This window comes from Budorcas taxicolor, chromosome 17 (assembly GCF_023091745.1).
Source record: "Budorcas taxicolor isolate Tak-1 chromosome 17, Takin1.1, whole genome shotgun sequence".
Classification (NCBI taxonomy): Eukaryota; Metazoa; Chordata; class Mammalia; order Artiodactyla; family Bovidae; genus Budorcas; species Budorcas taxicolor.
In genome coordinates, this window is record NC_068926.1 from 72,623,725 (window position 1) to 72,636,510 (window position 12,786).

At 60.3% G+C, this 12,786-nt stretch overlaps 1 protein-coding gene across 3 annotated transcripts in view; it reads right to left on the reverse strand.

The window, feature by feature from the left end:
• Positions 1–5,843: 5,843 nt before the first annotated feature.
• Positions 5,844–12,786, reverse strand: part of LOC128062475 (protein HIRA) — a 46,304-nt gene continuing 39,361 nt past the window's right edge. For all 3 annotated transcript variants that reach the window (XM_052654956.1, XM_052654957.1, XM_052654958.1), the window contains 7 exons: positions 11,956–12,104; positions 10,762–10,982; positions 10,501–10,606; positions 10,161–10,283; positions 9,818–9,981; positions 9,209–9,297; positions 5,844–6,631 (listed from right to left, as the gene is read on the reverse strand). In XM_052654956.1, coding sequence (XP_052510916.1) covers positions 6,515–6,631; positions 9,209–9,297; positions 9,818–9,981; positions 10,161–10,283; positions 10,501–10,606; positions 10,762–10,982; positions 11,956–12,104 — 969 coding nt within the window. In that variant the 3' untranslated portion in view covers positions 5,844–6,514. The remainder of the gene's footprint in view (positions 6,632–9,208; positions 9,298–9,817; positions 9,982–10,160; positions 10,284–10,500; positions 10,607–10,761; positions 10,983–11,955; positions 12,105–12,786) is intronic.

The following is a 12,786-nucleotide window of genomic DNA, read 5'->3' on the forward strand; positions in this document are numbered from 1 at the left end:
CTGCTCTATAATCATAAGGAATTTGATTTGGGTCATATCTGAATGGTGTAGCGGTTTTCCTTACTTTCTTCAATTTGAGTCTGAATTTGGCAATAAGGAGTTCATGATCTGAGCCACAGTCAGCTCTCAGTCTTGTTTTGCTGACTGTATAGAGCTTCTCTGTCTTTGGCTGCAATGAATATAATCAATCTGATTTCGGTGTTGACCATCTGATGATGTCCATGTGTAGAGTCTTCTCTTGTGTTGTTGGAAGAGGGTGTTTGCTATGACCAGTGCGTTCTCTTGGCAAAACTCTATTAGTCTTTGCCCTGCTTCATTCCGCATTCCAAGGCCAAAGTTGCCTGCTACTCCAGGTGTTTCTTGACTTCCTACTTTTGCATTCCAGTCCCCTATGATGAAAAGGACATCTTTTTTGGGTGTTAGTTCTACAAGGTCTTGTAGGTCTTCACAGAACTGTTCAACTTCAGCTTCTTCAGCGTTACTGGTTGGGGCTTAGACTTGGGTAACTGTGATATTGAATGGTTTGCCTTGGAAACGAGCAGAGATCATTCTGTCGTTTTTGAGATTGCATCCAAGTACTGCATTTCGGACTCTTTTGCTGACCATGATGGCTACTCCATTTCTTCTGAGGGATTCCTGCCCGCAGTAGTAAATATAATGCTCATCTGAGGTAAATTCACCCATCCCAGTCCATTTTAGTTTGCTGATTCCTAGAATGTCGACATTCACCCTTGCCATCTCCTGTTTGACCACTTCCAATTTGCCTTGATTCATGGACCTGACATTCCAGGTTCCTATGCAATATTGCTCTTTACAGCATCAGATCTTGCTTCTATCACCAGTCACATCCACAGCTGGGTGATGGTTTTGCTTTGGCTCCACCCCTTCATTCTTTCTGGAGTTATTTCTCCACTGATCTCCAGTAGCATATTGGGCACCTACTGACCCGGGGAGTTCCTCTTTCAGTGTCCTATCTTTGCCTTTTAATCTCTTCCCAGGAGGAGCAGCGACCTGAGAAGACCGTGGGTTGGACAATAGCAGCATCCTCTTCGGACCATGTGGACTCTTGCTGGGGGTGGTACCGCGTTTCCTGAAGCTGTCTTGGCAGCCGTGCCTGTGGCCGCAAACGCCCTCCCCCTGCGTGTTGTCAGGCCCCTCCAGTGCTTGCGCTGTGTCCTCCCGTACAGCAGCACCTCCCTGCCCCACCCCCACCATCCCGGGGTTTCTGGAGGTCAAAACTACAAATTCACACCCTGAAAGAAAAAGAGTTTAGGAAAATTTTAGTCAGGCAAAATGACAGGATATTTAATAAGTTAGGACCTTGCCCAGATGCGTGAAGGAACTAAATGTCTGATTTGAAGAGGATTCTAACATTCTTACTGCTGGTAACTTGCCAAGTAATCCTGAAAAAAAAAAATCTTTCCATCTTATCAAGATACACATATATACATATATATCCCTATGTGGGCTTCTACACAGCTCAGTAAGACCAACAACCAGAGAGAAAAGTGGGCAGAAGTGTTTGAACAAATAACACATGGAAAAGCAGTGCGGCTGCTTCTCAAACATCGAAAACAAAACCCAGCTTCACTTATGAGCAAAAGACAAATTCCAGCTGGTCTCCAGTTACCCTTGCAGACCCTCCTCCTACAAACAAAACCCCCAAGGACGATGTGCAGCTCACGGGTACGCGAAGGCTGGATGTGTAGCGGACTGAATGGCCAGCCCTCCGTCCTCCTCCCCTGGGGCGGCGCATTCGTCCACCCTCGACGTGGCTTTGCGATGAGCTGGGCTGTCCCTTCACCCCTGGGGTCCAGGCATGGCTCCATGGCTTGAGACGACGGATGTTTGCAGGATGACCCCAGCAGAGGCCTGAATGTCCTGCACGCCTTCCACCGTGGCACCTCCACTGTGTTCCCAGTAGCCGCTGCCACGCTAGCCCGGAGTTCAGACCGGAACATGTGAGGCCTGGGAGCATGGACGGAGCCAAGTCCATCCAAACCCCTACCGACCCACAAGCCTGTGAGTGAGGGGAGAAAGCAGCTTGGTCATAAGCACAGATGACACGGCTGTGCCGTAGGCAGCGTTCGTGGCCCTTCAGCCGCGAGGTCACGTCTGACTCTGTGACCCCCATGAACCGCGGCACGCCAGGGTTCCCTGTCCCTCACTACCTCCTGGAGTGTGTTCAAACTCACGTCTACTGAGTCTTCCTACATAGATATCCCTATGTGAGAAATGCAAACAGGTCCACACGACAGCTCGTGCACAGACGTTTAAAGCAGCACTGTGCATAAGCACCAGAAGTCGGAAGCAACCCACGCGCGTATGGCTGGCTGGCTGAGGAATACCCCGACAACAAAACGTTCGTCCATAAGGAGGAGTGAAGGGCTGGCACATGAGCGGGTCTCGTCAACATCACACTATACGAGAAGCCAGTCACAGAATACGTCTATTTATAGGGAATATTTAGAAGCAATATAGGAAATATTTATATTTATGAATAGGAACATTCAGAAGAGCTAAGTCCATGGAGACAGAGAGCAGACAGGTGGTTACTTAGGGGCGGGGGGGGGTGTGACAAAAGGGCGTGGGGTCCCCTTTGGAGGTGATGGAAACGTTCTAATAGAGACGACGGTGATGGCTGCACGTGTGTGGCTATTCTAAAAGCCACGGAATCGTACATTTTAAATAGGTGAGCTGCATGTTATCAGAATTTCATCTCAGTAAAGCTGTTCTTTTCCAGTTGAGGGAAATACGAGACACCCGCATATGATGAGAAATGTTCTGCATCTTAAACCAAACCAAACTTAAGAACAGAACACCTAGGCCCTTTCATGTGCTCAGCCGTGTCTGACTTTGTGGCCCCGTGGACCACAGCCAGCAGGCTCCTCTGTCCGTGGGACTTCCCAGGCGGGGGTACTGGGCCGGGCTGCCGCGCCCTCCTCCAGGGGCTCTGCCTGGCCCGGGGCAGAACCAGGGGGCCTCTTGTCCTGCCCACCTGCAGGCAGATTCTTTGCCTCTTGAGCCAGGCCCCCTGGTGGAGCGTGTTCCACTGCACCAGGAGCCGCCCAGCGGTTTCTCAACACGACTGCCCTGTGCCCGCCTGTCAGCAGCGTGAACGCTCCGGCTGCTCTGCCGTCACGGTATTTTGACTATTTTCTTACATTTATACTCTAAGAGGCACGTGTTACTGTGGTTTTAATTTGCATTTTGCAAATGACTGATGCCACTGGCCATCTTCTTTTTGTGCTTATTTTAGTTGCCATCCATGTATCTGGTGAAATGTCCTGTAAAATAAGTTACTGAAGGACAAAAATTAAATTTCACAAAAATCAGATGCTTAAATTAACAAAAAGAAGATTTAGAGAGGAAGACCAACTGAGAAGCGGCCTGCCACACACGAGAGGACCGGGCTGACAGAGCCGACGCGGAGAGACGCCGGGCAGGTGCCCGCCCCCGGGCTGCAGAGCTGCCCGTGGCCCCAAGCTGAGTGGGGAGCGCGGGCACACCACCTGGAGGCTGAGGCTGGGAGGCACCCAGGGCAGTCGGGTCAGCACAGGCAGGGGGTCCCTGCCCGGGAAGACACAGACCCCGTGCTTTGCCTGCAAAAGAGGCCAGCAGGCGGACGGGAGCTGAGGAACATCAGTGGGCAGGGTGGGAGGTCAGCGGCATGGCGTGAGCAGTGGGGGTGGGGAGATGGACAGAGGCAGGAGGCCGCCTGGAGGGGCGCAGGGCACGGGGTGGGGCAAGCTTCAGGCCTTCATGTACTCAAGTGTCTGTTCTGTCCGTCGCCGCCTCCTCTGAAAACTTCCCTGCGGGTGCATGAGGCTGTCTGACGCTGTCCCCTGGCTCCCGACGCCCTTTCTCTTCTTCCTTTGGGTTTCCTGTTTTGGCGCATTTTTACTGCTGTGCCTTGAAGGTCACAGATCCCTTCCCCTGCAGTACCTGCTGCCATCGCCTGTCCCGCGCCTTTTCCATCTCCGCGCCACCGTTCTTCACCTGCAGAAGTCTGCTGGCGGCTTTCTTGGCTACAGACTTGTCGTCACTTTTCGAAAGAAGGAAGAGTGTTATAGTGACTGTTTTCATGTCCTTTTCTGCTGGTTCTGACATTAATGGAACTCCCGGGCCAGTCGTGCCTGAGCAGTCAAGACTGACTCTTCTCGCTTTGCCCTGAGCTCCTCCTTTGCACGCCTGGTGGACGCCGGACATCATCAGCTGCCCCCTGCGGCATGTTGGGCACTTCTGTATTCTTACAGATCCTCTTGAACTCTGCAACATAACTAACTTCTTGGAAGCAATTTAGTCCTTTTGGGTCTTGTTTGTTTTTTGTTAGATGGATCTGGAAGTGTTAGTTGCTCAGTTATATCTGACTCTTTGCAACCCCATGGACTACAGTCCACCAGGCTGCTCTGTCCATGGGGTTCTCCAGGCAAGAAGGCTGGAGCACACTGCCATCTCCTGCTTCAGGGGTCTTCCCGAGCTAGGGATTGAACCTGGGTCTCCTGCATTGACCGACGGGTTCTTTACCGTCTGAGCCACGTGGGAATCCCAGATGGATCTGGAGCAGACGGATCTAATTATTCTCCAAAACGGAGGAAGACTTCCCGAGTCCTCTTCTGCCCCAAACCTGTGAGCTGAGTTCTAGTCCAGTGGATAGGAATGGACACCACACGCGGCTCTGGGTGCCGACCCTTCCGGACGCTTCTGCGGCCATTTACAGGAGCACTGATCCGCACGTGGCTGGATGTGCAGAGGCTAAGCTCTGGGGTTCCGTCCTTGGAGCCCCCTCCTCTCCAGGGCTCTCGGAGCCACGTCAGGACTCCAGGGTCCTGCTGGGCCCTGCCTCGGCTCCCCCCCCCGGTGCTGCGGCTGGCGGGAGTCGGGCAGTCCCAGACTGGCCTCAATTCCCACTTCCCAGGGACCGCTGTCCATGCCGTACCCGTCACCTCGTGCCCTCCGACTGCCGCCTTTAGTGGGTCCAGGCAGAAGGGTCAGTGTGGTCCCTGCCCGTCTGTCTTGGCTGGAAGCGCATGTTTCCGACCAGTCTCCCCGCCCCCTGTCCCCTCTTGTCTGAGGAGTGGTTGTCAGTAACGCTGTCAAGGATTCTTCGAGGGAATGTGTGTGAAGTGCCATGACTTTGCCTCCGCGACCCTGGCCGGTCCTCACAGGCACGTGCGTCTCCTTAGCCTCATCTCCCTTCAGCAGCTGGCGCGTGAGGCCGGGTCTTTGCTGGCTCGGGGCCCGGGCAGGCGCTCTCAGGCCGTGCGCTGCGGCTCCCGTAGCCTGGCTTCTGAGGCGCCCGTGCCCAAGTGCAGTGCGCACGCTGACTTTGTCGGGCACGCACGTGTGCCTGCTTCTCTTCAGCCACGTGACTTCCCAGTGAGACAGACGGTGGGACGACCACCCGGCGGGGAAGCAGCCAGATGGCATGTCAGTGGCCAAAACTGTCAGGCCTGCTTTCCCGACGCGAGCACGGACAGACACGGAGGAACCGACGGGGTGCGGCACCAGGGAAGGAGGTGCTCAGCCCTCAGCAGGCCGCCAGTCTCCGTGATTCCCGCCGTCTTCTCCTGTCGGTCAGCGCTGGGCCTGCCGCCTAAGAAAACCCTGATATCTGTTTCCTGATTTCCGTGGTGCCTGCAGACAGAACCCAGGACCTCTGCAGCCGGCCTGCCAGCTCGTGAGATGCTACGCAACGCTTCGCATGGAGGGGCTGGGGGTCAGGTGACATCACGGATCCCTTTCTGGCTGTGCCGTGCCATCCCTGCCCATTTCAGGACAGGGGTCCACGGTGTGGGGAGGGCCTGGGAATTGGAAGGAAAAGGCTGGGGAAGTCAGGAGCGTTTGGTATCCAATGCGTGTCCATTTATTTTACACTTAGAAAAAAGAAATCGCCCACCCTCTGCCCCATCCCCCAAAAAACAAGTCTCTTTTTACAAACATTTAAAAATTAAAACCGAATGAAGATAGACAAGTTAATTTCAGTACAGTTATTTTTCAATGTAGCTGTCATAATTAGAGTTTAAATTTCCTACAAGTGACTGATGTCCAAGTGACTTGTAGGGAAATCCTGATTATTGGCCATTTTACAAGGTAGCAAATTCTAGTACAAAAATAGTCCTTGGGCTGGGACAGGCTTTCCTTTTACATAGGTCTCTCAGGTCAGTCTACTGACCACGTAATCCGCGTGCCTCCTGGGGCTCTCTCTCCACAATGGCTCATTCACCGTAGCTGAAGCAGCCTGGCGCCCCCCACGGTGGTGGGCCCGGTTCCACCCGGGGCCACGCTGGAGATGGCAGGCCCGGGCGGGCCGCGCTGGCCCTGGGGCTGCAGGCAGAGCCCAGCTCCGCTCCGGGCCTGGAGGGCGGGTGCGCTGCGGGCAGGGCTGCCCCCTCCGTGGGGGCAGCAGCCCGGGACGCGGCTCCGCGTGGGATGGCCCGCCTCCCGCGGTCTCGGTGTCCCCGGGGCCCAGCGAGGGCAGCCGTGGGCCTTGTGGCGGGGGCGGGCGGGCAGGCTACTTGTCCCGGAGAAGGTCCAGCTGCTCCTGGCACTCGGTGAACAGGCGCTGGAAGCGGAGGTTCTGCCCGATGACCGGCAGCAGCTCCTTCAGCAGGTCCCGCTTGCGCAGACCCTGCAGGCACAGGAGAGGTGGCTGAGGGAGCCAACTCGCCGGGAGGTGGGGCGGCTGCACGCAGAGGCGCCGAGCGGCAGGTGCGGGGAGTCCCAGGCAGGTCCCGCTCGTCTGGGCCCCCTGTGGCCGCTGGCTCGGGCACCGCTGGTCTCTGCACTCACTAGTCAGTGGCCAGAGGAGCCTGGCCTTCCAGGGCGGGGCCTCCTGGAGGGGCGGGGCCTCCTGGAGGGGCGGGGCCCCCTTGGCCTCTCGTCCTGGGGTCTCTGCCTTTAGCACTTCCTACACCCCTTCTGCCCGGGCCCTCATGCGACATGCACTGCCAGGCGGGGGCTCCATCCACAGACCCCCGAGGAGCACGGCTGCGGAGAGGGGAGAACCCCTGCGGGCAGTGCTGACCACTGCGAGAGGAGCCCCGGGTGTCAGCAGTGTGGACCTCCAACGAGGAAACAGAGACAGGCACCCACTGTGGGCAGCACAGCACACCCCACAGGAGGGCGGCTCCGGGGCCTGGCCGCTGCGGGGGCCATGCACGGCGGGGGCCACACAGGGTGCGGGCCGCGCAGGGTGAGGGCCGGTGGGGAGCAGCCACCCCCAGCAGGGGAGTGGGGCGGGGGCGGGGCGCACCACTGCCCACAGAGGCCCGTGGGCGCCCGCACACAGCCCAGCATCCACGAAACGGGCTCCACAGGAGACTCAGATAGTTACAGAGAACACACGGGTGCATTTCACACGGGTAAAGGCTGAAAGGCCCCACCGAGGGCTGATCAGGTATCGTGGAAAGGCTGATAAGCAGGCATGTTGGCCTAAGACACCATTTTCAGGTGAACGGCAGAAAAATTCTCCAAGTTTCCAAAGATTAGGCACATCGTACCTATAAAGGAAAGCACGCCAAGATCCACAATAAAGTGTTTTGTTTTTTCTAACACACGGCTTGCGGTATCTTGGTTCCTGAGCCAGGATTAAACCTGGGCCCGCATGGAGTCCTAACCCCTGGACTTCCAGGAAATCTCTGCTATTTTTAACGCCCTGGAAAAGCCTTGCCTGCTTTTCAATCCAGCTAAACAGTTACTCACATGAGATTAACATAAAAATGCTTTACTCAGGCTCGTAACACCTCAGAAGGGTTACCCCAGGAAAGATCCACTCTGAAAATGTTTCGGAGGAAATACTCAGAGTGACAAGGGTCATGGGACGAGGCATATCATCTCGCTGAAGCTGATGCTAATCTTTAATACGCACACGCACATAGGGAGACAAGAGGCATAAACAGCTTGAACTACGTGATGAAAAAACAGCCTGTCAGATCAAACAAAAGCCGGCCACACGGGTGCTGGCAAGAAATACACAGACACGTACACAGAAAGGCTGGAAGTTAAAGATGGAGAAAGATGCGTTGCTAAATAATAAACGAGTCTTTTACGATTACCAGAAAATGTAGACTCTGTGACAAGAACCGCCACTGGAGAGAGTGTGCCAAGACCCGCAGCACGTGCCGCCCCCAGCCCCAACCGTCCTGAGCAGCAGCCAGACACAGCTCACGGCCACCTTTCCGCTCAGGACACAGGTAGGTCCTGAGGTGCAGACCTCGACGGATGAGGCTTCCCTAGAGGGCCTGGCAGGACAGCTCAGGCCCCGGAGGGCGGCTGCTCCGTGCCCACCCTCTGCTGACTGTCTGCCTCACCATGCCCGACCACTACCCTGTACATGTGGAGCTTTGATCTCTGACGGCAAGAAACCTCGGGTCCCTGAGGTGCACTGGGAGCTTCTATCACTCATTTCCCAATATACAAAGAGCTGTTGCAAATCAGTAAGAAAAACAAATGACGCCAAAGTATTCCAACAGGAAATACAAGTGGCTCTTAAACACGTGAGATGATGTTGTTCAAAGGAAGCCTCCCAGGGCCCGTGGACCCCACACCATCGTGCGCAGCACCCTCCAGTTGCCTGACCTCCTGGGGACCAGTTCCACGGGAATGGCCAATTCTCACGGAGAAACTAGGCAAGAAGGCGGAGGGCTCACACTCAACTTACCCCCACCCCACCCGCAACATCCAGACCAAGAGACAAGAGAAATACTTTTTAAAAAAGGCGTCAGTTCAGAAGAGTGCTGGGACTTTCCTGGCAGTCCAGTGGTGGGGACGCTGGACCTCCTCTGCAGGGGCTCGGGTTCGACCCCCGGTCAGGGAACTCAGGTCCTGCAGGCCATGCAGCGGGCCTCTGCAGGGTCCACGGTCTGCCCTCAGGCCACACGCCCTCTGCTGACGGTGTCCTGGCCACAGGGGCCTCCAGGGCCCAGTTGGTGCACCGCCGCCAGCAGACCCCCCGGGCCCCACCCCCACGCTGCAGACTCAGCCGCTCACTAGCCCAGGTTCCCCAGACCAGACGGCGCCTCACTGCTGACAGACGCAGGGCGGAGGCCCCCGCGGCTGTGCTGAGGGCTTCCGCCAGGACGGGTGGGCACTGCGCCCTCACTCTGAGGCTGGGCCCCGTGGTGGAGAGGGGCACCAGGAAGCTCTCACAGCACCCTGGCTCAGGCCTCGTCCCACCTTCCTGCAGGGGCAGGAGGGCTGCACCTACCACCACCGTGGACTCCCACTGGCTTCCAGTGGACGTGTGAACCGGCCCCAGGAGGTCCTTGCATATTTCACGGAGTCGGTATTCAAACCCTAGTTACAGAAACAGAACCAGAACACGTCACATAGGACCAGAAAGCCAAGCCCAGGCCAAGTTACCACAAACGCAGAGCCCAAGGGACCACCGCTCCGCGCACCACCTCCTGAGGCCTGCTGTCTCGGCTCTGGCCCTGACCTGCCCTCTCCCTGGGCACAAGCCTGTTCTGGCGTGGGCAAGGCTGTGGGAGGAGGGATCAGCAGGGGCTCTGCTGGAGAGGGGGGCAGGCGCGGGTCAGGGGACGGGGTTCCTGAGGCAGAGACACGGATGGGCCCCGGCGAGCTGGGCTGAGGGCTGTGCAGCTGCTGGACAGCAGGCGGCCCTGCTGGGCGGGACGGGCTGGAAGGAGGGTGATAGCTGTGGGCCTACAGGGCTCAGAGGGGCGGGGGGCGCAGAGGCTTCCGGGAGTGACCTCCACGTGTACCCTGCCCCAGCCTTTCCGCTCACAGTGGGGCTGGCGCCACCTTGCTGACCAGGCTGTGGGCCTTCGGGAGGTCTGGCTGGGGCGGGGCTCACCTTCGTTCACGAGGTACCGCGCGTACAGGAGCAGCCAATGGCGGTACTCGTGGCTGGAGCGCAGGGTGAGCGCCGCGGCGACCTGGCTCTCCAGGTGGGCCAGGGTGGCCTCCTGCTGCACCACGTGAGGCACGGAGAAGAGCCGGGCTGCCTGCCGCCCCGAGCTGCGGGCAGAGCGCGGTCAGCAGGCTTCCGGCTGGCTGGCCCCAGGCCCCTGCTCCGCACTGCCCAGCGGGCCCGCCACCTGCCTCTCAAGCGACCGAGCCTGCCCGTGGGGCAGAGGGCAGCCAGGGTGGGCCTGGCAGGGACCGCGTGTGCACAGCCGCCCTCGCCCAGCACCTACGTGGAGGCACGGCCCTGGACTATGGCTAAGGGTCCTGAGCACAGCATGGCGTCCTGGGGCGGCAGGCTGCTCCTGAAGTCCGCACACTGCGCCAGCGAGTCCTGCTTGTCAGAGACCAGGTTCCTGGGGACACAGGGGCAGGCAGGGCTCAGGCAAACTGCAGGCCCAGCAAGCGCAGCGTGGGCCGGTGCCCTGCACGCGGGGCCTCCTGACACAGGTGCTGGGCAGAGGCCCGGCCGGAAATGCCGGCGGACAAGCCCCGGAACGCTCACGTGCCCCCCCGGACAGGACCCCAGAGCGTGGACAGAGGAGTGCAGGCCCCGGGGGGGGGCGCACTCACCACGTGGACAATGACGGGCTGAAGCAGTAGGCCTTGCCGTCCGACAGGTTCATCACGGGGATCCCGTGCTGCGTCAGCAAGATCTGAGACACCGTCATGTCGCTTCCTGGGGAGACACGCAGAAGGTTCCCGTGTGTTCCACTCAGCGGGCACCAGGCCCCTCAGCAGCGGGGCCCAGAGCCTGCTCGTCGCCTCGGCTGGCAGGGCCGTCACCCCTGCCCCGGCCTGGGCCGCCCCAGCCCCCGAGGGCCCCGCGCACACCTGCCAGGATGGAGTGGAGCGACTCCTCCTTCACCACCACCTCCTGCCTGTGCACGTCCCAGACGGACAGCGTGGCGGCGGCGGTGAGTGCCATGACGTAGGGGCCGGTGCAATGCAGGGTGGAGATGGGGGACGGCAGCAGGATGGGGGGCAGGAGGCGGCGGCCGCAGGCGGAGAACACCGACAACGTCCGCTTTTCACAGGCGACGCACACCACGTCCCTGGGGGCGGGGGCGGGCGTCAGGGGCCTGCCGGGCCGGCTCCTCTCCCCAGGCCACCCGGGCTGTCCTGGGCTCACACGAGCTGGCCCAGGAGCAGGTGTCCAAGGACCAGCGCCCTGACAGTGAGCACCCGTGGTCCCTGCTGAGACGAGCCAGAGCGGCCCCGGAGGGCTCTGCCGGGGGCACACGCGGCGGGGGCGGGGGGAGGAGGGGCACACGCGGCGGGGCCGGGGAGGGGCGCCAGCCGTGGGCACTGCTGCGTCCCCTCCTCCAGGTGGCCATGGGGGCACCGGGCTGTGCCTGGCACTGCAGGCTCTGCTCCCAGTAGGGCCCCCACCTCGCGCCAAGGAGTGGCGGCGGGGCCTGGCAGCGGGCGGCAGAACTGGGCACCTGGCTGGGGCCTGGCTGGCCACGCGGCAGCAGCCTCTGGCCACCAGGGAGTCCATGCTGACACACCCACCCTGCCAGCCTTGGACCAGAGCCGGGGGGGAGTCCAGCAGAGGTGGGGGCTGCAGACATCTGTGAGGGCGTCGCCTGGGCCTGACAGATGAGCGTGCTTGTGAGGAAGCGTGCACGGCTGAGACGGGCCCCCCCTCCAGAGGAAGCGAGTGCGGGGCCCCTCCAGCGGCCCTGGAGCCCGTGGGAAGACACTGTGGGTCTGAGCCCCGAGTAGAGCTCCCCTCGAAGGGCAGGACCTGGAAAGCGCCGGCCTGGGGGCTGGGAGGACTGTCAGAAAGCCTTGCTTACTTCCCTGCACAAAAACTCGGTTCAGAGAAGCAGCCAGCGACAGTCAGAGGCAGGCAGGGCGACCTGCACACAGGGCCTGCAGGAGGCTGGCCACGATGCCCGGGGCGGGGTTCCCCTCCTGAAGCACGCGGGGGACAGCGCCACCTTCGAGGTGCCCAGGGACGCAGCGGGCCGGGCGCGGTGCAGGGGCCGCCCTGTGTGCACTGGGGCAAGGCCCTGCCCTTACCCGCTGCCGGCGGCCGTGAGGATGCGGCCGGGGAGCACCGTCTCCCACTCCTTCCCCTCGCGGCTGCATTTCAGACGGCTCAGCTTCAGGCTGCCTCCGGCCGCCACCTCATTCTCCACCTCGATGTACATGGAGGGGTCGGAGCTCACCTGGGGGAGGCAAGACAAGTCTTCAGGGGAGCTGGCCTCAGAGGCGGGCCCGGGGGGCGGACAGAGCTGCCACCACCGGCTCGGGGGGGTCAGGAGGAGTGGTCACGGGGACAGGCGCCGGGAGTGGGTGACTGCTGGGCCTCTGCCTGTCGAGTGGACACGCCGGGCCAGAGCTGAAGACTGATGCCTCTCAATCCCGACACCCCTGCTCAGGAGAGGGGATGCAGCGGCCACAGGCGATGGGCCAAGAGCACGGAGCGCGGGAGGGCCTGGCTTGAGTGCAGAGCTGGGGCACATGGCCTTCAACAGCTGTGGGGTGTGGCAGGCGCGGAGGCAGGCCGGCTCCTGGAGGAGGTCTGGGAGGCCCGAGGTGCCCAGCGTGCTCGCGAGAGCCCGCTGTCCCTCCAGGTGAGTGTGGGGAGATGGTGCGGGTTGGCGTCGGCCCCACACGGGCAGACAGGAGCGCTGGCACTTGGGAGGCCCCAGCAGCTGAGCTGGGCGGAGGGCTGGCCAGGCCCCCCAAAACCAAGTACAGTCCCACCTGGCGCCACGGGGAAGGCCCCAGGGTGGGGGACCGGCCACTCGTGCAAAGAACCGGGGGCCCCACCCGGAGACCCCGAGGGGAGCCTGGGCAGGGCGGCATGCCCTGCCAGCACGGGGGTCCCCAGGGTGAGGGGATGGC